This window comes from Protobothrops mucrosquamatus, unplaced genomic scaffold (assembly GCF_001527695.2).
Source record: "Protobothrops mucrosquamatus isolate PMUCROS unplaced genomic scaffold, P.Mucros_1.0 scaffold76, whole genome shotgun sequence".
NCBI lineage: Eukaryota > Metazoa > Chordata > Lepidosauria > Squamata > Viperidae > Protobothrops > Protobothrops mucrosquamatus.
In genome coordinates this window covers 185,927-210,233 of record NW_015386453.1, presented here as the reverse complement: position 1 = coordinate 210,233, position 24,307 = coordinate 185,927, and the positions used below count along the sequence as shown (strand labels likewise).

Sequence of the window (24,307 nt, the reverse complement as noted above, 5' to 3'; positions counted from 1 at the left end):
TATTCATAACTATTTAAAATTAACAGCAACTATAGGACAAGATGAGACAAAAGAAATGGGAAATAACAACATGCATGTGTCCTGTTTAAACCACAGAAAAATGGCCATGGATTCTAGTTTACTACTGTTACCCACCATGCTGCCCTGTATGTGGAACTAGACACACACACAAACACACACTTTTGTTGGGACTGTAATCCAGCACATTTGAAAAGTATCTGGATGAGAAAGGGTTTATTTCACAAATTTGGAGTAATAACTTTGCAACTCACCTAGTATTAACCAGTTTGGTGTAGTGGTTAAGGCACCAGGCTAGAAACCCAGAGGATCTTGAATTCGAATCCCACCTTAGGCTCAGAGCCAGCTGGGTGATTTTGGGCCAGTCACTCTCTCTCAGCCCTAGGAAGGAAGCAGGGATTTGACCAGCAGTTGCCAGGAATCAACATTGACTCGAAGGCATTAAAAAAAAGGTATCCCTATTGTATGTCTATAACCTCAGTCCCATTTCCAGTCCTTCAACTGCTGAAGAGAAAACGTGTTATTAAGTCAGGTTATCCCTATATGACTAAAAGGGCATCAAAAGATGTTTAGGTGGTGATGCCAATTCTGAGTTTTGAAGATCTGTTCCAAGCCCATGTTCCCCTCTCCATCTTGTCCTTCCTCTGCTACTATATGTTCAACATCGTTTTGACTCTCATGTCTGTAGTCCTGTGAGAATGAGTAGACCTATTACCCAAGACATGTTTAATTGGGGCTAAATAAATAGTCCTCCATTCCAGATGTAGGTTAATAATTTACTTTTTATAATTGCCCTATGTTATGAGCGGTAAGGACTGCTCCTAAAGATTAGGGATAACACTTGTGGGTGAACCTTCCACCTGGTCATCTGTCTCTTTTGATTATAAACTTATGTTGTTCTTCTCTGGTGGATGTAGTGGGGATGTTGAGTATCTTGTCCACCCTACATCTCAACAATATACTGTAGTAGTGTGCTACAAGTGAGGGATTGCCTCTCCTCTCATCCCTACAATCTGAGTCAGCATCAAACTTCTTGTGGCCAAAACTTGGCTCACCTAAGACAACCAAAACACTTCAAAGATACAGATATATTAGATGTACACAGTAAAACAGTATATATCAAACTCCCAGAAAAGCATTGGCAGCTTGTTGAGAGCCTTGTTGGAAAGGAGAACCACAACTTATATACCTTTGGCCAACTACATTTCAAAGACAAGTCAACAGAAAAAGGCAGACACAGTGAAAATTACAGCATGACGTTGGGATGTTTTGATAAACCCATCTGGATGAACTTCTTATTTATCCCTTCCTACTAAATAATCATGCTAGCCATACTATGACCCCATAGGTCTGGTAATGAATGCAGTTCACATATGCATCGGGGAGGGGGATTTTTATCACCATATAGGACAAACAATACTTGACTCATGCCTATTTGTCAGATGCCATGTTATATCTGTCGGTGGGCATGTCAAACATCTGTTCATCCTTTCCTGGCATAGTATTAAATGTTACCAAGTCTGCTCAGGGGGCCTGCCTTCACATTCCACTAATTGCAGCAGAAATATGCCTCATTAGCTGTGTTTCATGTTCTCAAAATGCCACCCTTGCTCATCTGTAGCCCTCACAGCAACAACCCAATTAATCTTTGGTTATGCCATTTTTGAAATAGTACCTCACTCTTCTCCCAGTACAAGCCTTGCTGTACCATCTACGATGCCTTATTGATGTTGGTGATGATGTACAGAGATTGGCATCTTCCTAGCTCCCACTATTTGAGACTACTGTAGGCATGTCCCTTCCTCCATGGGCATTGCCCTCCAGGAACATTCTTGCTTCAGCTTTAGATTAGAGTAATAATCTACCTCAGCATCCACCACAATTACAGTAGTGGCCAAAATTGTGGAAACCTTTTGGGAAAAGTGCATTTTTGAGGTTTGATGGCTAATAATACCACTTTTTTTGAAGTAGTACCATAAAATTATATATCAATGGAAAGATAATTTAATCAAGAATGTAATGCAACATAGTTTGTTCAATTATCTGTACTGTATTCTATGAAACGTTATAGCCAGATAACCAGAAAAAGGAAGCACAACTTCCTTACAGTAGTTGTTTAAAGCACTGTGAGAGGTTCTGCAAAGGTGAGCTATGGGCAGATGCGAAGTAGGTCAGGATACAATTGATTTTTTTCAGGTGCTCCGGTTCTTCATTGTTATATGCTCTCAGCTACTTTCCTTCGCAACCAGTGGCAAATTTGCCTGACCAATAACAAGCCAAGACACAGTGAAGACCTTTTTGTTTTGTTTATTGTAATAAGCAGGAAGAAGCTATCATAGCTTGGTTCTCTCCAAAGTTCATTATCTCAAAACAACATCTTTATACATTCCCTACACCAGTCGCCCATCCTTCCTCGTTTCCCATTGGCTGAAGTACTATGAGGTTACATTCTCTCTGACTGCCTCCTACATGTTTCCTGAGACCCTCCCTAAATCACATATTGCACGTGCATTATAATTAGCAGATTATATACATAATGCATGTCAATTAATATGTAGTATTCTATTCTATGTGCTTTGCTTATCACTGTGACATACTTCTTCTCAGAAAAACCACCTATTTTTCAGAATATCAGTTGCTTGCCACAATTTATATGTCCCTCTCCTGTGGCTAAGCTAGCAATTTCCTGTTGCAGCTACAGTATTTTGCAGGTCAAGTCTTTCCATTCCCCACTCTGAAGCCCCTTCTGGTGGTTATGCTATGGGTCCTTGAAGTTGTAGGTACTTCTGAGGTCGAGCTAGCTATTTCCTCTTGCAGCTTGGTACTTTCTGAAGACCTTTCACCCCTATTCTCTACCATTCATTGTCCTAGGACAGCATTGTCTTGGATCAGTGCTTGCCAAATACTGGAAGCTGTGGAAGTAAAACTCCAACCTATTTAAAGTTGGGAAAAATTAAGCAGATCTCACTGGCTTCGGTGCTTCCAAAAAAGATGATTGGAAAACACTTTCTTGTAGGCCTTCTACATTTCCAGGAACCTGGAAAATGTGTGCCAATCCTGTGCACCAGCTTGCTCCAGGTAAATCAATAGTGGAAACTTTTCTGAGTGGTGGTGGTGACAGCTAAAATGATAACAACATGATTTCCCAGTGCTGGCTTTACAGGCAGGATGATCTCAATGTCCCAGTTATTTTAGAAGAGTTGGCAAGAGCACTTTATCATAACAGTCCACTGGCGGAATGAGAGGCAGAGGTTTAACTGTTCCTTAATTATCTGAAACCCATACAAAGTAGTTCAACAATGGAACTCAGAGAGTAGGGGGGGCCTGAAAGACCAGGCAATTGTCCAGGGCCGTTCATCCAACTCTGAGATCATATTCTGTTCCGTATGGTTTTCAATCCTTCTTCCCTGGACTTAATGCTTTGGATAAGAAAATGATCCTAAACTGTAATGCAGTGCTTTGCAGGCTGAGGTAAGTTATCTGCCTATGTTTTAGAGCCAAAGGAAACAGCCATGTTAATAAATCACAGGGAAATGTTGCACTCACACAAGTTCTGGATTACCTTTATCATTTTCTGAAGCCCTCTATGAAATATTTCCCATGCCACTGACAATGTCAAAAGAAAGAAAGAAAGAAAGAAAGAAAGAAAGAAAAAGGTTGAGGAGGAGGAAGGAAGGAAGGAAGGAAGGAAGGAAGGAAGGAAGGAAGGAAGGAAGGCAGGAAGGCTGGATGAATCTGACAGATGGTTGGAAAGGCAGTGTAGAGAACATATGATAACACTGAAAGAATGAGATTATGACAGAACATTATACAGAATAACAGAGTTGGAAGTGACCTTGGACGTCTTCTAGTCCAATCCTCTGCTCAAATGGCTGTCCAATCTCTTCTTAAAAATCTCCACAACTTCTGAAGGCAAGCCATTCTATTGGTTTATTGTTCTCACTGTTAGGAAATTTCTCCTTAGTTCTAAGTTGCTTCTCTCCTTGTTTAGTTTCCATCCAGTGTCTCTTGTTTTGCCTTTTGGTGTTTTGAAAAATAGGTTGACTCCTTCTTCTTTGTGGCAGCCCTCAAATATTGAAACATTGCTATTATGTCTCCTTTAGCCCCTCTTTTCACTAGACAAATTCAATTCCTGCAAGAATTCTTCGTATGTTTTAGCTTACAGCCTCCCCCAATCATCTTTGTTGCTCTTTTCTGCACTATTCCAGAATATTTTCTGCACTATTCCAGAACATCAACATCTTTTTACAAACCCAGTAAAAATGATAAGCAGACAAAGGATTATTCTTAAAATTTACTGAACTTATTACTAAAGTTCCCAGCTGGTTCTCAACCTTCCACTGTATTACATGTTATGTAATGACGAGAGTGATTGACTGACAAGGTCAAGGTCCCAAGTCAGTCCTAAGTGAACTTCTTTTTAGGCCAGTTTACGCAAAAAGTACTGGAAGTACGAAGCTGCTTGGCTGCAACATATGGAGGAAGCTGTTCTAAGGAGGAGGAGGCTTAGCTCTATATGGATATACATGTAACACCAAATCACTGCATTGGTCTCAGAAGGCAATTGGATGTCAATGCAGCTTGGGGGTAAGATGTGAGAAATGCTCCTGTCACTGCACTCTTGAGAGGGCTTTCCTTGCCCACAAAACAGATTTTCTTGGTCACTCTGTCTATCTGCTGGAACAACTTCTTTCCAGATGGCTCCTATTCGAAGCTCACTTAAAAAGTTGTTTTAAATATGGCACTTCTCCTTGGCTTTGGATTAGGGTGGGTGGGAAGCTTCTTATAAGATTATACAATGTGCATCATTTGTTTTCCTTTATGATTTAGATTCTGTATTGTTTTCATTGTTCTAAGCCACCCAAAGTTGTTATGCAGTTGAGCAATCTTATACATTTTATAAAAACAAACAATATTTTTAATACCACAGGTATCAGAACTTCTGCGCTAGCTTTGCAAATCCTCTTATGTCAGTTAAAAGTATTTCCCCCCTTATATAAAAATCCATTATGAAGTCAGCACTAAAAGTATCTGAATCCTGTACTGTGAGCAAGGCCTCTCTAGTCCAATCCGGTATTCCTGAGCTGGTGCCCCCTGAGCTGCTCACAAGCAACCTGAGACCAAAGCTTTACTGAAAAAGATATCCCATTATCTGAGTAATAACTTTGGGGGACCAAGCCTTTGGCCATTTGATCCACTACAGTCCACTTTCTAATAGGTACTGCATTTTTTGCAGTCCCCTCATAAGCCATGGTTTACATGGGAATGCAACACGGTTGAGAATTGTAAATACAATATTCTAACTGCCAGAGGGGAATTAAAAGTGGGTTGCTATTCATTATTATCGGTTAGATGTTGTTGCTGTACTTTGTCTGCCTAGCAAAGATTTTAACCATATATACACTAAACCATTCATTTGGCAACCCTTCAGTTAACAATGGCAACAAAACAGAAACTTGGCGTCCAGTGCCTGCATTTATGACCTTCAACAGGTCTGTAAAGCAAAAGAAAGCTGAGGATCATAAGCACTTTTACTTAGCGACCATTTTGCTTGATGACCATTTACCAGTCCCGATTGTGTTGCTAAACAAGGTCTATCTGTGTAGTATTTGCTTAAAAACCCATGGGATTATCTGGAGATGTGAACACAATCAGACTAGTGAAGCAGGGAAACAGAACTGATTTGTCAGAATGTTTTGCACTCCTTCCAGGAACAAATCTGGGTCATCCTGTTACTACAATTCCTTTCTGGCTACTGCTGGAATGGCATCACAATCTACTGCATTGGGGCTTTTCAACACAAGTGGAATGTAGGTACTGTCTATTCCTTCAACCTTGCTGTCAGTGACTTCCTCTATGCCTTCTCCTGGCTCTCCTTGACCATCTATTACTTCTCATCAAAAGATTGGACATACAGCTCCATTCTCTATGCTTTTATCCGTTTCTTCTTCTACAAGTTGTACAAGTCATTTTTTTCACTGCGTGTTATCAGCCTGAATATTTATGTTGTTGCTTTCTTCATTCACCACATGCCCAACTTCTAAGTGGAATACTGTAGTGTGGCTGATAGTGGAACGACTTGCCTCCAGAAGTTGTGAGTACTCCAACACTGGAGGTTTTTAAGAAGAGATTGCAAAACCATTTGTCCAATGGTATAGGGCTTCCTGCTTGAGCAGAGGGCTGGACTAGGAGACCTCCAAGGTCCCTTTCAACTCTTGTTATTCTGATATATGGCCATCTCAACTCTGGTCCTCAGTTTTTCCACACTGGCCTTTGTCTTAAAAAAACGAGAGCCAGTTTTATATCGTGGTTAAGGTATCAATTAGAAACCAGGAGACCCTTCTTAACCTCAAAGCCTTAGGTCAGTCACACACTCAGTCCTAGGAAACAGAGCAATGAGAACACTTCTGAAATCTTGTCAAAAAACCTGCAAGGACGTGTCCAGGAAATCATCAGAAATCAACTCTTAAAGGCACAAATAAAACAAAACAAAAATCCTTCCAACGCATAGCATCTCTGATGAGCAACAGCCCCATCTAATGGCAACATTCTGATGCTGAAAACGTGCAAAGTGGAGACACTCATTTCAATGGTGGTGGTACTCTATATAACTATTTTCCTTTCTACATTCTGCAAAATCTGTACCTCTCCGTCATAGGCTGGTGTTACATTGATTAAATTGCAATTACTAATAATTTATTACTTGCCCAATCCTTACTCCAATGAAATAATTAGTTTTGTCCCCTGGAGAGTGTGGGGTCGTGTTCAGCTATCATTTTAGGGGAACATTGCACTGCCATGTTTGAGAAGTTCTTTGCTAAATTCCCATGTAACTCTATCTTGGGATTTATTTATTTTTTGCTCCACAAACTAATACAGTTGCAATCATACGCTGTTAAGAAGTGTAGGAGCTTGTCATCCAAGGCAATATTTAATAACACATGCAGCAAATAAAATAAACCAGCCCCTATTTTACAAATAGGGAGTAAAAAGGGTTTTTTAGTGATTGGTAAGGCTGGGGATTCAAGAATGATATTCTAACTTAACAGGACTGACACAACACAGACAAGGCTGCAATGAATTTTTATTAGAGACTTGTATCTCCAGTTAACAATAGAACTCGGTCATTTCCAAAGCCAAAAACAAAGGCAGGGCAGAAGACTTCAGTTGGTGGAAGGTCTGGAGGGAAAGAAAAGTGTTTCAGTAATCTAACAAGCAAATTTAAGCCATTGCTTGACCTCTGATGAAAAAGATTCTGAAAACATAAAACTCACTGAAATGAATAATTTTCAACATATTAAAATAAAATTAATTTCTATCTTTGGCAAGAGCAGAAAAATGTCCAGAGAACAGAGGAGGCTGATCACAGAAGCATCAAATTAATTTTGCAGAAAAAATTCCACGCAATTAGAGGTCCCTCAAGTAAACTCTGAACTTGTAATCTCCCTTTTAAAATCAATTTATGATCCACAAGTGAGAGATGATAAGGATGTTATTCTCCTTTTAAAAGAAATTCACAAAATGTTTAAAAATCTTGCTTAAAAATCTAATGAGATTTTGCTCGTTCCATGAAGTTGGAAATTTACAAGCTTTGCAATATTTTCAAACGTTTATTTTTAATTCTAGAGTCCTGCAGATGCTATCTCAGGGGAAGAGGAGGGGCACAGAGGCTTCTATGACTAACTGCAAAAGCTGGACAAGAGAAATTTCCCAATAAAAGAGTTGGGGGCTGCTGTCCTAAATTTTGACGTGTACTGGACCACTGGGCCAAGCATAACATAATAAAAACTAACTAACTTTGAAAAACCAATAACTCATTTCCATAGAAAGATTTCAAAAGTGAAAATTAAGGGCAAATGTACTCATGGCATCAAACATTTACTTACTTGGCCCATTCCACATTTAGGATCAGGTGATCATAGCCAAAGCCAGACACGCCTGCAATAGCCCTGGCAGCATCCTCACGGCGGTGGAAGCTGATAAAGGCAAAGCCCTGTAGGAAAGCAATTGGAAGAGCGGTAAGAAGCAGCAAGCAAGGGGGAGAACATTGCCAACCTGCAGGGAGTTTCTCCTTTTCACCTATGGAAAGTGTGTGTGTTTTCTCCCATCCCACTTATCCCTCCCTTACCTTGGATTGCCCAGTGGTTTTGTCCTTGGCCAGGTAAATGCGGGAGATGGATCCGAAAGGACGGAAGAGCTCCTGAAGGTCAGTCTCCCGGGTGTCCTCAGACAGATTGGTCACACGAATGGTGGCATTGTCATCAGCTATGGGTGGGAGTGAAAAGACAAAGAGATGACTACTGGCAGAAGCTGAAGGACTGGATGCTGGTGCCCATGCCAATACATGCTGCTGCTAGGACACAGCAGACTTAGAGCCAGCTTCCCTTTGCAGAAACTCACCTCTGCGATTTGGCTGCATGGACTCCCCTCTGCGACTGGCTCCATCTCTCAGGCTGGGTGGGACGTACTTCCCAGTCTTGTTCTGCTGAGCCTGAACAGGCTCTGGTTCTGGAAACAAAATGTGGCTTAAGCAAAAGTTTGTGCACTGCTGCCCTCCACTGTCCCTGACCTTTGCAGCTCTCACCTCCAGGGAGTTTCTCCTTTTCGCCTGTGGAAAGACCCAGCTGCTCAGCTAGTTCCTTCTGCATGGGCCCCAGCGTGTCTTTATAAGGGCAGCGAGTGGTCCAGTGATCGCCCTTGCAGATACGGCATGATACAATCTTCTGCCCTTTTAGCTTGTTCATAGGGTCTTCCTCCTCTTGGCAATTCAAGTCCTGGAAAAGCGAAATAATAGATAAATGAGTAAAAGCTTATCTGACTCCCTTTCCCTCTCCTGAATCCATGCAAATGTCTCCCTATCTTCTTCACATGCGAATAAGCATAGCTAGTACAACCTCTGCAGAACAATGCAAAAGGAATGCACCCATTTCTCTGACCATCCATCCACTAACTTTGAGTGCAATCTGGCACTCTCGAGGGATACTGTGATGGCAACTGCCAGAATTCCAGGGAAAAATAATTACAGAATGATTGATGTCCTGCATGTCACCACTCACCTCCTTGCTGGTTATGAAAGTCATAAAGACATCATCGCTCACAGTAGTAGTAGCCACATTTGGGCCAGGAGCATCAAACTCAGAGTTGCCAAATTTCTTCCAGTTCTAAGGAGAACAAAAAAAAGGTTGAATAAACTAAAATTCACATTACAGTTTGAAAGAAAACTTCTACAAAATGACGGTACTTAACCCCAGATAGACTAACGAAAATGTGTAAAGGGATTTCTAATAAGTGCTGGAAATGTAATCAAAATGAATCCAGGTTCATTTTCTCATATGTGGTGGTCTTGCAAGTATGTGAAAATATACTGGATAGACATAACAATGACAATGCAAAAAAAATAAAATAAGATACTAATATTAATGAAACCTGAAGCTTTTCTTTTAGTTATGATGAACAAGATAATTGAAAAACAATTTGGAGTGCTATTCCTTCACATGGTGACAGCTGAGAGGACTGTACTTGCCAAACACTGGAAAGAAAAAGAGATGCCAACTGTCGAAGAATGGATTTTGAAATTGACTAAACTAGCAGAGATGGCTAAATTAACTTGATTAGAGATAATGGACTAGATTTTATAAGAGAATGGAAACAGTCTGTAGACTTTCTACACACTAAATATAATAACAGAGTGATTTGAAGATTAGCATAATGTAGAGCCTACATGTTAAATGTTAAATTTAATTGATCACTTTTTCTTCTTTTTTTGTACATTTTTTTTTGTTGTTGTTAGGGTTGAATGTATGCTTTTGTTTTGTTTCATTTTGTTTGTTTTACTGTTTTGTATTTTATTTTCTATGATAAAACAATAAATAATATAAAAAAGTGACTTATAACCGTTTCCACACTTAACAACCATTGCAGCATCCCCATGTGACCAACCTTTGGGAAATTGACAACCATCTTGTATTTATGACGGCTGCAGCATCCTGGGATCATGTGATCGCCATTTGCAACCTTCCCAATAAACAAAGTCAATGGGAGACACCAGATTCTTTTAACAACCACTTGATTCATTTTCACTTCACAATCATGGCAAAAAAACTGCATGTGACTCACTTAACAACCAAAATTCTGGTCTCAACTGTGGTTGTAATTCGAGGACTACCTGTAAAGAACACATTGAACTAAAGCTCTTCCCCAGGGTCATGGCTTGCAAACCACAAAACAAGACTTGCAGAGCCCTATGGGTCACAACAGAAAAATCTTATGTATTTCAGCACTCAAGGAAGCAAGAGCCACGTTCACCTGTCAAGAGGGCTCACCTTTCGCCTTGCCACAGCCTTGGAGGCCTTACGAGTCTCAATTCTAAAGGTGCGGATGATCTGTGAAAGAACAGCAACTGATCACAATGTGCTCAGGTGGGAATTAGCAGGGGGGAAAAATGGAGATAGTCTGCAGGATCATCAATATTTTTGCGTATGGCTTTTTTAAGTTTCACCATACAACTAAGCTTCAGATATTAGTAGCCTGTACCCCAAAGCCTACTTCTCTGAGTCTGCAGAAAAGGACCACGAGGAAAGGAAAGAGTAAAAAGGTGAAGCAGCATCAGCATCTTCAAACCAGGAGAGAATAAGCAGCAAGCAAGTAGTTAATTCTGTCACAGGACAATAAAAATATATAACAAATGGGGAAGAATTACTTGTCTTCACTAAAAAAAAAGGCAATTAGCAATGAAAACGGGGATCACTGTCACAGGCCCTACTAAATAGCAAACAAAGAGACGACTGGGAGACACGGAGTGAGGAAGATGAAGGAAACACCCCTCAATCTTGCTCTCCACTCACCTTCACCTTACGGCCATCTTCCTCTTCTCTGTATTCAGTCACAGTCTTAATGTTTCCATTCACAACTTCTTTGGGAGGTGGGAGGGGCTCTGTAAAAGGTGTATAGGAAGTTACAAAGATTCGCATTTGGGGAACTGGAGACACTTCATATTTTGCTTCCCCCCCCCCGACATTCGGACAGATGCAAATGTAGCTCCTACCTCCTTTTACAAGTTCTGGCTCGATGATCACACTTACACCTACATTTTCGCTCAACACACCCGTCAGGGGAATATCTTTGAGCAGGTCACTGGTAATGCATTTATCTGTGATGGAAAAGTATAAGGAGTTCATAAAATTCTCTGTTACAGCAAATTAAGCGGTCAAGGATTTATCAATTTGGAAGCAAAGTAGATTCATTCAAAATAAATGAATAATAATACTCTACATACATAGAAGTATACAGTTCTACGATATTTTAAAAGCCCCAAATATAGCCATTTAGGCATGTGTAATTCAGGAGTAAATTTGTATTTGAGCCGATCTTTCCTGCTGTTCAGCTTCACTGGTATCCAATGAAACATACTGCTTGTCAATTTAACTTATCCGGAAAGAAAGTATCAGTATCAGCCTTACAATGTTGTTAGGGAATAAAATCAGGAGAACTGTCCATATACATTTTCTGAAGAATGCAAATGCAAATAACAAAACAAAACCCCACTCACCATAGCAATGGAAACATGCAAGGAGACTGAAGTTATAAAGGGCTGAAAAACGTTGGGATTTATGTAACTTGATAAACAAAATCAGATAGCTTTTAAAGTAAATTAATACTAGGGAGGTTTTCTTGACATTGCTTCTTACTGAAATCTCAGTATAAGATTCCAAAAGGGACAGATGGAGAGATTTTGTGAGATAAAACCCATCAGGGAAACAAGAAGTTACTCTTGGCTAAGCAAAGGGCCAATTAAATGCACATTAAATTTCTCACCATCATCTCCTTCTTCTTCCACTTGATCTGCCCAACTGGGCTTGGAGCTAAAAGAGATAAAAATATCAAGTTAGGCACCTACCCTCAGATCCCATAAATATATGTATCCTTCTTCAATTTCATAATTCTAGGACTGGTCTTTCATATGTAGTACTTATTCTATTACTCAGTATGCTCTGGATTCCATTCTAACTCATTTCCACTAAGTGCACGCTTCCTTCTTTGGATAGCAAGAAATAAAAGTTATTTCTGAACATACTTTAGTTTGTAATAAAATAATAATTCCAGGTTTAAACATTTGTAGAGGTTTAATCAAAATACTATTTTGGTGAACTGCTATTATTTTCTTTTTTGTTTATTCCAAAGTCATGTGTTGTGTCTCCTAACCCTGTTTCCTTTGTCCTCAAACTATAATTCCATCACAAAGAGCCAGTTTGGTTGGTGGTTTAATCATTAGCCTAGAAGTCAGGGGACTGTGAATTCTAGTCCTGCCTTAAATTCAGTTTGGTGACTTTGGGCTAGTCACCCTCTTTCACCCAAGCCAATTCACAGGGTTTTTGTTCTGGGGGAAAAATAGGATACCGGCATGTTAGGTATATTCATACTGAACTATATACAAAAAGGTGGGATAAAAATCTAGTAACAATAATATAAACCATTGTCAGTGGATCTTCTGAAATGGCAGTTTCCACATCCTCCAACCCATTCACACAATTACCACTTACATTTTCTATCCACATTGTATTTGTTTTCTTACTTCTGAAAACTCATCTTATTCACATCAGATGCCAATATAATGCACAAAAACTTTTCAGTGCATAATTTGGCATGGACTACTTATAACTTACACATGCAGATTATACTACTGTGTAAAACAATATATAGGAAAAAAACTAGTTGGGTTGGGAAAAGGCTTCCACTTTAGTTCCTACATTAAAACATGGAGGTTGCTGCTTTTTTTTTTTTTTGATACCAGTTCGTCATGGGAATCGCCATTCCACAAAAGAAGTGGAACCACCCAGTCAAAGGTTTAACTCCCCTCAATGAAAATGGGGTCACGCTCAGCACTTCACCTCCTTTCCCAAGGGACTGCACTTCCTATCCAGGGTGCATCGGTGGGAATTCATGGCAGGCTTTTTTACATCGCTGCTTTCGCCCTCCATTTAATTTTTGTTTATATTACTGAACTAGCAACGCCAAAGGTGTTTAGAAAAGGTTCAATGGCGCGCGAGGAGTGGAGGCCCGACTCAGTCGAGAGTTCGTATCCCGGCCTTTCATGCACGTAAAGCAAGAATACGCTGGATGCGCGGACGTGTGCATGGGTGAATTCACACAGAGATAGTGTTTCTGAGTTTGTCTACCTTTCGGATAACAGGCGACGACACGTGTGCGCCTTCCCCAGTGCCTTCCCTCCCTTGTCATGCCCAGGCAACACCTGCCCCCCAACCAATCCCCCCAACCCCCCGCTGGCTGTTCTCACTCGTAATCGCCGGTTGGCATCGTCGCCGGTGGAAGAGCAGCAAACGGAGCCAAACAACCGAGGCCTGACTCGAGGGCAGGAAGTGGGTGCCGCAACGCATAAGCGTGACGCACAATAGAGCGCCGCAAGAGACATGAGGCATCCTGGGAGGTGTAGTTCTGCTGCTCGACACAAGCGGAATCGTGCTCAGTTTCGCCTGTGTGACAGTTCAGACACGTGACAGGAGAGAAGATTGTCCATGAGAACCACTTAAAATATTAGTTCCCTGCATTGATACTTTTGCATAATATATATTTTAAACCAACACATATTATTTTGCCCCACGTGATTGAAAGAACATACTAAATTCAGACGGACTGGTTTGAATATACGAATAAACTACAAAATCCTCTATATGAGTGACGGTTTGCCCATTGCTCGTTTTTTAGTCCCTGAGTAAGGATATGTGTAGTCATACAGTAACTGGATTCACACCTAACCTAACCATAATGCAATTTAATTCGTTTTAGTTTAGTCAGGTGGGTGAATTTGGTATATTAACCATGGGTTAGGGTTTACTATGTTGTGCAGACCTAGCCAGTTGTAGTTTACTGAGTATGCCAAGATTAAGCTGACTCAACACGATGCATAAACTATATTTTCTTAATCCCAATTCCACTCTCCAGCCCCCTATGCTTAACTCCAATGCCATGACAGGGGTGATCTAGTGTGCATTACCAAGACTTGGTTGAACACAGAGAGATGATTCTTCTTTCAGAAATGTGCCCTGGGTTTTGAGGATGCAACCAAAAGGATTGTAGCTTTCAGAAATGCTGCTCCATAGATAGCTGGTTATGAGAATCTGCTGGTGAGATTAGGCCCTGGGAATGCATGGGACTATTGCCACTATTATCGGCCTTCCTGCTTCATAGGAGCATTCCTACCAGAGCTCCTCCAGGGCACTGGAGTTTTCCAAACTAGTAATAGTGGAGGACTTTAATCTGCCTTCTCTAGGCATAGATTTGCACATGGCTCAGGAGTTCATGGCTGTCACAGAAACTTGAACCTGACCCAGAGAGTTTACAGGGCAAATTTAGAGTAGTGGTCACACTTTTTGGGAGAGGGGGTGCCTTTGACTAAGGGTTGACTCCTGGTGCCTGCTTAGAAAAGTCTCTGAAGTTTCCTTGGCAACATTTCAGAAGTGGTTTGACATTACCTTACTCCTAGGGCTGAGAGACAGTGACTGACCCAAATTCACCCAGCTGGCTTTGTGCCTAAGTTTGGATGAGATGGAATTGGGAGTTATCACTATCTAGCTCTTGCTGTGATTGAACACTGTTAATTCTGCAATCATTTCTTGCTGCAGGGTAGAAGTACTGATTAAACTGGTCTATCCAATGTGTCTGATGGACCCTGTTAGGTTTTAAAAGGAACTTAAGGTAATTAAAATTCTGATGCATACTTTTTATGAAATTGTCATTGCTGCTTGGAAAGAGGGGGCAACCATGGTCTTGATCATACTGTGCCTGTGCAGGCTCACTCTGTCCATAGATTCCAGAGAATCCCTTAGAGCTCTAGAAGAATTGGAAGAAGAGACACTTAATTGCCATTGAAGGAAAAGAATGATAAAAAAATGGATAGGATCCTTTCTTAAAAATTACCAAAATAGCAGTAAGTGACAAAATATAATTATTTTTCTGCTCTTATTACATCCAGATAGCTGTGCAACAGCCTTTAGAATGTCCTAATTTCTTCTGAGAGGGGTACCAAGGCTAAAACTCTAAGCCTCTGTGGGATAAAGGTGTGTGGATTTCTTCAAATTCCAATTGTGCAATTTCCTTTGAAACTAAGATATAATCCAGGATGGTTGCTTGGCATGAGTTTGAACCCATTAAAGGTCATCCTCAACTTACAACCATTCATTTGAAATTTCAACAGCATAAAAAAAGTAACTGACGACTGGTCATCACACAACTATCATACCATCCCTGGGGTAACGTGATTGCAATCTGGGCATTTAGCACCCAGCTCACATTTATAGTGGTTGGGAGTTTTCCAGGGTCACATGATCCCCGTTTGCAACCTTCCCAGCAAGCTTCCAACAAGCCATATCAGTGGGGAAATTGACAGGGAAAGTTGCAAGATGCAGCCCTTTATGTCTCACACAACTTGTTCAATGAGATCCACCTGCTTCAGGTCTCTTCCATAAACCGTGGCATCTGGTGGGATCCAAAAGGTGTGCTTCCTCTGTTCGAGACACTGCTCTAGGGAACATCATTCCCCCTGATGTCCTGACAGCCCAAACATTCTGGTTTTCCACACCTGGCTCTTCTTTTATATGGGACCAGAGTGCTGGGAGATCAGGCCATAAAAGCATAAGCCATTCAATGAAATGGGCAATTCGGAATGCATAGTAACTATTAAGTACAGTTGTTTACCAGATTCAAAACAAGAAAATTGCAAAGGTGGCAGGTATTGGACATCTTTCCAACCTGTACTCTGTAACAGCTGTTGAGGAAATGCTGGTTTCCAAACATTTCCTGTGGCCAGTTAAGAATCTTTAGAGTTTGGTTCTAGAATGCTTGAAAAGAAACTGCATTTGACTTCGTACCAACTAAAAGGCAGCTTCTGTTCGCTTTGGGATTGCTTGTGACCAGGAATGTCTAAACTTTTGCATGCAACTGTATGAGATAACTTGGATTCTGTATTGCACTAAGGATGCGTGCCCCCTTTTGTATCCGATTTATGCCCACATATACATGTGATTTAAAAAATAGCAGTAATAGAAGAACAGATTGCCTTCACCATTTAGCACTCCATTATCAATTTCCTGCAGGACTAATAGCGATTTCACTGTAACCTAGACAAGTGTTCAAGTTAAGATGTCAGGCCAAACTATGACTCTGATCAACTAACCAAAACTGCTATGATTATAGCCTTGTGCTTAAGATGCTGTGCTAGCCAGAGTCTAACCCATGGTTAAATATGGTTTACTACATTGTGCAGATCAGTAAGCATTGTCTTTTTACCAGCAACAGAAAACTGCTCCGATGAGAAACATGGCCTGTCTCATTTAAGGCGATAGGCATGTAAGGATAAAGCTTGTCACAGTGAACAGACTAAATGAGTAAGTACTGAACAATCAAAAGATTGGTGTAACAACGGTAGCTCCCAGAGGTAATATTAGTCAAATTAAATGCAACAGGGGACAATTATTTGAAAAAAAAAATCAACAATGGCCCTCTAATAATTTATAGGAGATTTATTTGAAGAAATATTACAACATATAAAAACTACATAAAGTATTATTTCCACTTGTATAAAGTGGCTGATTAGTTTTCAATACAATGCATAATAAAAACATTCTCCACTCCCCCAACTCATACACACACGCACGCACGCACACACTTACACACACATGGATAGGCACTGCACAGTTGATCATTTGAGAATGGCAGCGGGAACATTGAAACAGTTTCAGAATGTCAACCAAGTAGACAACACTGTTCACAAATACAGGCTTAAAAGGAGAGAGACAAAACACATACACGCACAAAAAAACTAAAACCCTGAACAAACCAAAACCTCCAACAATTTTCAGCATGTCCAGAGGCAAGAAAATAAATCAGGAAAATAACAGAAGAACATTAAAAATTATCAGTGCATGTTTGGGTGTTCAGGTGCTGGAGCTGTGGTGCAGCAGATGGGCAATTTACAAATTACTTTGAGGTGTCCATCTTTTCCTGTTTGATGGCATCTGTAAAGAAACAAAACAGCTAGCAGGTCAGAAAACAAGACCACATTAAAGCTCTCATGTACAGAGAATATGGTCTTCTGGAAGTAATGGATCAGCTTATCACTTTCTTCTGGATTGGAAAGGAAATGGCTTCCTGCTTACTGACTTCCCAAGTGCATCTTGGCACAGCAGCCATGCATCTTTGTATCTACACCACTTTCAAACTGTTAAGACATTTCAGGTGGGGGCCACCATGTTTTTGGTCTCCATGCCAACCCCCCCTAAGATAATAAACAAGCTTTGGACAAAGTTCACTTAGTTGTTCTATCTGGAGGACTCCATAGGATGCACAACAACCCTAACTACAATCCTAATTTACAGAAGACCAGATTGAGTTGTGCTACTTGGTTCACAGCAAGTGCAAAACTTGCTTGAGCTCCTGACATACAGAAATCAAATGTCCCTTTTCAGACAAGTTCAGTGACATTCCAATAACATACCTGTGGCATCCTCTTTCATTTTTGCCAACACACACAGTTTGATTTCTAGCCCAATGGCTTTTGCCAGAGGCGGAGGGACTGCGTTTCCCACCTGAACAAACAAAGCACACGCAAGGGTGAAGAGTTGGCACACATACCGTTCCTGCCTGAACAGTAGAAGACCTCATATGGCAAAGTCCTACTCTGGGTGCAGGGCCGCTAACTAGAAGGAGTCTGCACTGTGAACAAAGCTGGTCCTGAGGAAGGTAAGAAACGTCTCTCTTCCCTTCATTGCATCAAAGCCCTGATATACAATATCTGCAAAGGCCTATTGTTAATCGAGAACCAATCCACAGAGAGATGCTTCTACAGCATTATATAATAATGTACTACATTTTATCAGATGTGTCTTAGCCTTGAGTATCAAGAGTACAAAAACACTGGGGAGCCTTCATCTAATCTCAAATGTAATATCGTAATTTTTACATCTCCCCTGGCAAATACATTCATCCTTGAGGGATGCACTGATAGTTGCTTCTGTCATATAAAACCATTGTCAATTTATCCCAATACATTCCAGAAAGCCACTTTTGTCCTTTTTATTTTTCCTGTTCTGTTTTTAGGTGTTTCCTAATGAAGAATTCTGAACTGTTGGTTGATCTTAACAAATTTATCACCCAGCTAAGGATCTTTTCCCATTTTTGAGGTATCTAAGAAAATACTATGTTCAGCCAACTGAAACAGAGTTTATCCCTAAAAGAAAATCCTTAATTTTATTATTTTTCCCCCAAGGTTACTTTTTAGTGCTAACTTGCAAACAACTAAGTAAACAAACAATAACAGAAAAGCATTCTCAAAATTGCTGCAGGAGGAAAGTGATCCACTTCAAATGTTATTAAGAGACAGAGCAACAAAACAAGAGCATGTTCAGATTCTAAAAAGCTCTAGTGAACATTTACATATACAAATCTCCTCTAGGAAGGCTCTGCAGCCACTTACCTGCCTGTGCTTGTCCAGTACATTCCCAAAGAGCCTGTAAGTATCAGGGAATCCCTGGGACCGTGCACATTCTCGCACACTCACTACTCGGTGCTGTTCAGGGTGAAGCACGCGGCCCTGGAAAAAGGAGAGCAGAGTCACTGGCATAGCCTCTTCCAGCTTTGTGTTGGGATATAGTTAACTACTATATTTGGAGCTATGGCTGAGTCACCCAACCAGGTTGCTCCACAATGAATATGGGCCACTTATTTCTCAAGCACAGAAATACCGTATCATCTTCTAGCTGTCCTCAGCCCACTAGGAAAGCAAGCTTTATAGAAAGCAATTGGAATATTAAAAGCATTAAAATATTGAACGTTAACAGTTAAAAACAGAAACAGGTTTTCAGGCCCTCTCAGAAGGTCAAGAGGGTGGGCACTCCTCTCAAGGGGCATGATGTTGTATAGGGTGGGTGCCACAGCAGAAAAGGTTCTTTTGGACCCTGCCAGCCAAAATTCCTTAGCCGACAAGATCTGAAGCATGTCTCTTTTTCTGGGCCAAATGGGGGTAGGTGGATTAGGGTGAGACAGTTCCTAAGGTAGTTTGGACCCATGCCAAAAATAACTTGTTAATCGACACCTTGAATTGGACCTGGAACCAAATCGGCAACCGATGCTGTTCAGGCCAGAGCTTTTCAACCTTTTCACCCATTGTACCACTTTTAGAATATGGCAACATCCGAATACCACCAGTCGCCTAGCAAGGTGTCAAAAACTTGATGACCCCCCAAAAAAGGAAAAAAAGTGATGAAGTACAGGTAGTCCTCGACTTACAACAGTTCGCTTAGTGACTGTTTGAAGTTACAATGGCACTGAAAAAAGTGCCCAAGCCACAGCCGAGCAAGACACCTGCCTGCCCGCCTGGCGGCACTCTTCCTCCTGTCCGAGGTTTTCATTGTTGTGAGCATTTCTGTTGAGGATTGGCAGTAGGGGTGGGGTGGAGGGTGTTTGGTTTTTACTCCCCCCATCTGCTGGGTGGTTGCAGCAGGTTTGGGTCACTTCACATGACCCTGGGACACTGTGACCGTCATAAATATGAATCAGTTGCCAAGCATCTGAAGGTAAATCACAAGACCCTGGAGATGCTGCAACATTCCAGCTGATCAGCGCTTCTTCTGGGCTCAGCAGAAGCGCCAGGATCAGCGCCGAGCTCCAGCTGGAGCCTGGCGCTGATCCTGGCGCTTCCGCTGAGCCCTGACAGCCCTGCAGCTCCAGCCATCTCTCACTCAGGCTTGTGCAGTTCTGCCACCGGTTCAGCTCATTCCCCTCCCCCGCTACCACTTTTCTAGGATGCTTGCGTACCACCTGCCAGGTGCCAATGTACCACAGGTGGTGCCCGTACTACTGGTTGAAAAGCCCTGGTTCAGGCAACAGCGGTGTTACATGGATGAATCTAGGGTCCCCTAAAACAGTCCACATTGCTGCGTTCTGTTCCAGTTGTAGCTTCTGAATACTCTTCAAGGGTAGCCCCATTTGGAGTGTATTGCAGTAGTCCAAACGCAAGATCTCCATGGCCTGAGTGATTCAGCGAAGGGCCTCATGATCCATGAAAGGGCTCAACTGACGCACAGCACTAATTTCTTAAGAGTTTCCCTACAGTCCCAATGACAGCAACAACCATTAAATGCTGGCGTTTTCTGTCTTTCTTAATAGCATTCAATACAGCCTCCCTATAAAGCAAGAGACGCTACAAGCAAGAAAATACAAGCAAAAAAAATAGGAGGATAGGGAAATGCACTGGAACCTCAGTATGATGATGAGCCCCTGGGCTTCTTCCATGCCCCTTCCCTTCTCTCACCTGTTTCCCCATGGGCTCAGGGTTGGTGACCGTCGTGCTGAAGAATCCGTCCCACTCTAGCCTTCCATACAAGCCTGCCCAATGGTTGTGCCGGTTCCCCGTGTGAGGCAGACACCAAGGGATCAAGGTATTGAACTGCCGGTCTGCAGGGTCACATGCCTTGCCTGGAGGAGATGGAATAGGATTCAGGTTGCTTTTCACAGAAAGTGTGGCTAGGGATTTCCTTCGACATTTTGGTCTGCTTTGCTCCATCAGAAGTAGGAGTAGGACTACTAGCACTGGGGAACTCTTCCCCTACCGAAGCTGAAGGAAGGAACAGAGGGGCTTGCCGTTGCATCCCAGGTAAATCTAAAAAAAAACCCGGCTAAACTTAAGCCAAATACCAGCTGACTCCCATTGCTTCAAAAAACTTCCCTAGACTTGCTAGATCAGGTACAAAATGGAACCAAATTGGAATGTAGCAAGAGCTTGAAAGGACAAGTACTTGGGAAGTAACAATCTCCCTCTCTCTTCTCACTGACTGGTACTCATTTGGGCTATGCTATGTTTCTTAGCAACAAAAAGTATTAATAGCCTCTTTTAAAGCAGATTGCTGTATTGGATGTTCTGCTGAGATCCAACTTCTAAATTTGGGTCGACTAGAACAGGGTCAGCAGAGTCCACAGATCTAAATTTCACAAAGTTGCATGGGAGAACGCAGACATCCAGTGAGATTTTTGACCGTTTGGATTCTTTTAAGAGTGGCTTAAAGTATTATTCTATTTTGAAGCGCTAATGGCTGTATTCTTTGGGTGACCAGTCAAACCATCCTCTGTGCCCAGAAGAGGCAGATGTTGTACCTTCAGCGCAGGAGCAGACCCCCCGCAGAGATCCTGTGCTGCTCCGCCCATTTTTCTTCTCATGGTGTGTATAGCGTAGCTTGCGGGTGGTTATGCCATCAGAAAGGCGCACTTCAATGTTGGGCAGATCACGCCAATCGGAGCCTGGGGCCAGGGGGATGTGCCTCATCCTTGCAGCTACCAGTGCACTCATATCCTAGTCAGACAAAGCACAGAGTTACCCTTAGCACTTGGGATGCCCCCTTCCTACCTTTGCTAAGTACGGATTGCCTATGTCTGGCTATATATTAAATGCACTACTCTAGTGCATCTCCCAAAAGGGCACAAATGCCATTAAATATCTAAGAAGAGGGGGAAAGGGAGGGATAACACAATATATCTGGTAGTAGTTTGGGGGGAAAGGAAACTGCCTGATGATTATTTTGTTCCCATTTGTGTAATAAAACTCTGGAAGTTTCCCTACAGTTTTTCTTGCAGGTTAGGGTGGAGATCTTTCTACCATCCAGCAGGTGATGGGTTGAAGACCAATATGGGATTATTCGATAACACAAAGTTCTGCAGAGACAGGGTGTTCTTGCCACCTTGCTCTACATAATTTTCCAGGATCTGGAGCAGAATTACTTCATTAAGGCTAAAGATTGGAACTTTTTTCCTTGGGCTTCCTGGATACAAATGGCTATTGCTTCAAACAGTCCTTGATTTTAGGAAATTCTGCCTTCAATGCAATATATTAAAGATGTCTCATTCCCACCCACCTTGCCCCAACAAACCAGATAAACATTGTATAAGAGTAGATACCTTGCAGATATGATCTCTGAGGATGGGCTGATATTGGGAACCCCGAATTTGCCTCTGGAACCAGGATTGTGGCTCTCCATTGTAGGAGATTTCAAGTGCTGACGCTCCATTCCTGATTTCAGGAAGGTCAGACATAGTGTCCCGGACTGTGATGGTTCGGAATGGGCCTGAATAAGTCCTGGAGTACATTGAAAGAGTATAACTGAAAGACTGATCATTATTGGACTTTCCCCTTTTTCTAAAATATGACGCAATTCCACACCATCATAAGAGCTTTCCAGATAGGTTGGGACTCCCCCCCTATTCAGGATTATCTTTCATTTGTATGAAAAATAGGCCGTAGCCACGCACTTCCTTTCCTTGTAAGATTGTTGGCCCCATTCCCAGCCCTCAGTGAAAGCAACACTAGCTAGATCCAGGAGTTGGCAATTACCTTGTTATATTGCTAACAAACTTCTTATCATCCACTACCACGCTGAGCTGGCAGGCTCGGGGAGCAAAAACATGCAAGGGTTCAGGGAACAAAGGAAGTGTCTCTCCAGGAGCTGCAGCCAACACAATTGCTCTCCTGCGTGTCTGAGCTACTCCGTACTGCCCAGCCTAGATGAAGGAGGAAGAGAAGAATTGAGGGAGGAGAAAATAAGCTATTTGAGGAAGAGGATATATTTTTCTTAACAAACAATCCTTTTCTAACTTTTTTTTTACTAAATTAGTATGCTAACCTCTATTCCTAGTTCCATAAAATACTAGTAAAAAATAAAAACACTGACACGATAAAATACCAGTCCACTCTGGGAAAATAGAAAGGTTGTCATCTGGCATCAAAAAGACTGTGATATACATGCTAGATACGCTACTTGGGGAAAGACATTTCAGATAAAGAGCAGAGCAGACCAAATGCTGTCAATAGAGAACAGCCAGATGTCCCAGGGGAGATATACTGTAAATCAGGCAATGGAATCAGCCTTCTTTAGCTTATCTTTTGCAGCTTCTCATACTTGAGCACAGAGTCTGTAAACCAACCCCTAAGAAACTGCTTGAGAGCCAGTCTGTATAGCGGTTGAAGTTGCTCGATTAGAAGCAGGGAGACTTGAGTTTTAGTTCTCCCTTAGATATAAAAGCCAACTGGGTGGCTGGCATTCTCTCATAACTTTAGATTGGAAAGTTGAAAAACATCTCGGAGGAAGGTCCCGCCAAATTTTTGCCAAGAAAACTGCATGGACCTGCAGTCATCTGGAGTCAAATTGACTTGAGAAACCATGACAGCAACCAGAAATTTCCTAGATCAGCTTTCTCAGCTTGGCACTGTCCAGATACATGAAAGTGATCTATCCAAGAATCCGCATATTATAGAGAAAATACAGGTAGTGATTCTTTAGCTCCAAATCCAGTGGAATCTTTCCCTCCATGTGAATCTGCAAAGCACACCAATATGGTCCAGCATAATCCTAGCCTCAGTTAAAAAAAAAAAAAAAAGGCTGACTATCATACCTGCAGCACTCCAAAAGTGCACTGGTAACCCATCCGGACAAGGCACCGCAGGGTGAGCTTTAGCACCATAGAACGCTTGAATGAGACAAAGTTCCTGACATTCTCAAGTAGGAAGAATCTTGGCCTGTAGTAGTCACAGTAACTGCAGAAGAGAAGGACACTGAGGGTCAGCTGCACTCTCTCTATCCCAAGAGAACCCCAACATAGATCCAATCATATACATTCTCTCAAGTAGTCTTTTCCCATGCGGGTGTCTCTGGATCAGGGGTCCCCAACCCCCAGTCCATGGACCGGAACCGGGTCGTGGCATGCCAGAAACCGGTCTGCGCAAACAAGCGAAGCCCCATCTACAAGATGCAGGCAGCATGTGAAACCACAGCCCCCTCCGGTCCGCGGAAAAACCTCTTTCCATGGAACTGGTCCCTGGTGCCCAAGAGGCTGGGGGCCACTCAGTGGTAGGATTCAGCCAGTTCGCACCACTTCGGCAGAATTGGTAGCTAATTTTTTGTTGCCCAGGCCCAGAATGGACTTCTGGAAGCAGCATCCACACAGAGAACCAGTTGTTCACATATTTGAATCCCACCACAGGGGCCACTACTCTAGATCTATAGGACAATACTTCCTAGTATCTCAATCCACTGTTGCCCACAGGATACAGAATTTCTGGAGGGAACATTACATGTTTTCTTTGCCATAATATATGCATATTCAGCATCCACCATCATAGCCTATGTTTCTGCTATCCCGTTAAACTGTAGCTCTGTTTTAAAGACCAACTTTGCCCAACCTTATCTTCATGAGTTGAGCTCCCAAGACAGCTGGAAGACAACAGGCTGGG

The 24,307-nt window shown here is 41.9% G+C and overlaps 2 protein-coding genes across 2 annotated transcripts in view; both read right to left on the bottom strand.

Annotated features, from left to right (window-relative positions):
* Window positions 1-7,085: 7,085 nt before the first annotated feature.
* Window positions 7,086-13,432, bottom strand: EIF3G (eukaryotic translation initiation factor 3 subunit G). The gene is made up of 11 exons (XM_015812219.1): window positions 13,313-13,432; window positions 11,833-11,879; window positions 11,063-11,167; window positions 10,863-10,951; window positions 10,341-10,400; window positions 9,075-9,179; window positions 8,603-8,792; window positions 8,419-8,526; window positions 8,147-8,283; window positions 7,905-8,011; window positions 7,086-7,197 (listed from the first exon to the last, which is right to left on the bottom strand). Exons 1-11 carry the CDS (start codon window positions 13,330-13,332, stop codon window positions 7,182-7,184), a joined length of 984 nt encoding a protein of 327 aa, XP_015667705.1. The 5' UTR covers window positions 13,333-13,432; the 3' UTR covers window positions 7,086-7,181.
* Window positions 13,433-16,547: 3,115 nt separating this feature from the next.
* The window catches only part of DNMT1 (DNA methyltransferase 1), a 46,882-nt gene continuing 39,122 nt past the window's right edge, over window positions 16,548-24,307 (bottom strand). The window contains exons 27-34 of the mRNA XM_015812218.1: window positions 23,470-23,611; window positions 22,412-22,578; window positions 21,979-22,156; window positions 21,181-21,376; window positions 20,342-20,505; window positions 18,506-18,622; window positions 17,528-17,618; window positions 16,548-17,048 (exon numbers count right to left, since the gene is read on the bottom strand). Coding sequence (XP_015667704.1) covers window positions 17,011-17,048; window positions 17,528-17,618; window positions 18,506-18,622; window positions 20,342-20,505; window positions 21,181-21,376; window positions 21,979-22,156; window positions 22,412-22,578; window positions 23,470-23,611 — 1,093 coding nt within the window. The 3' untranslated portion in view covers window positions 16,548-17,010. The remainder of the gene's footprint in view (window positions 17,049-17,527; window positions 17,619-18,505; window positions 18,623-20,341; window positions 20,506-21,180; window positions 21,377-21,978; window positions 22,157-22,411; window positions 22,579-23,469; window positions 23,612-24,307) is intronic.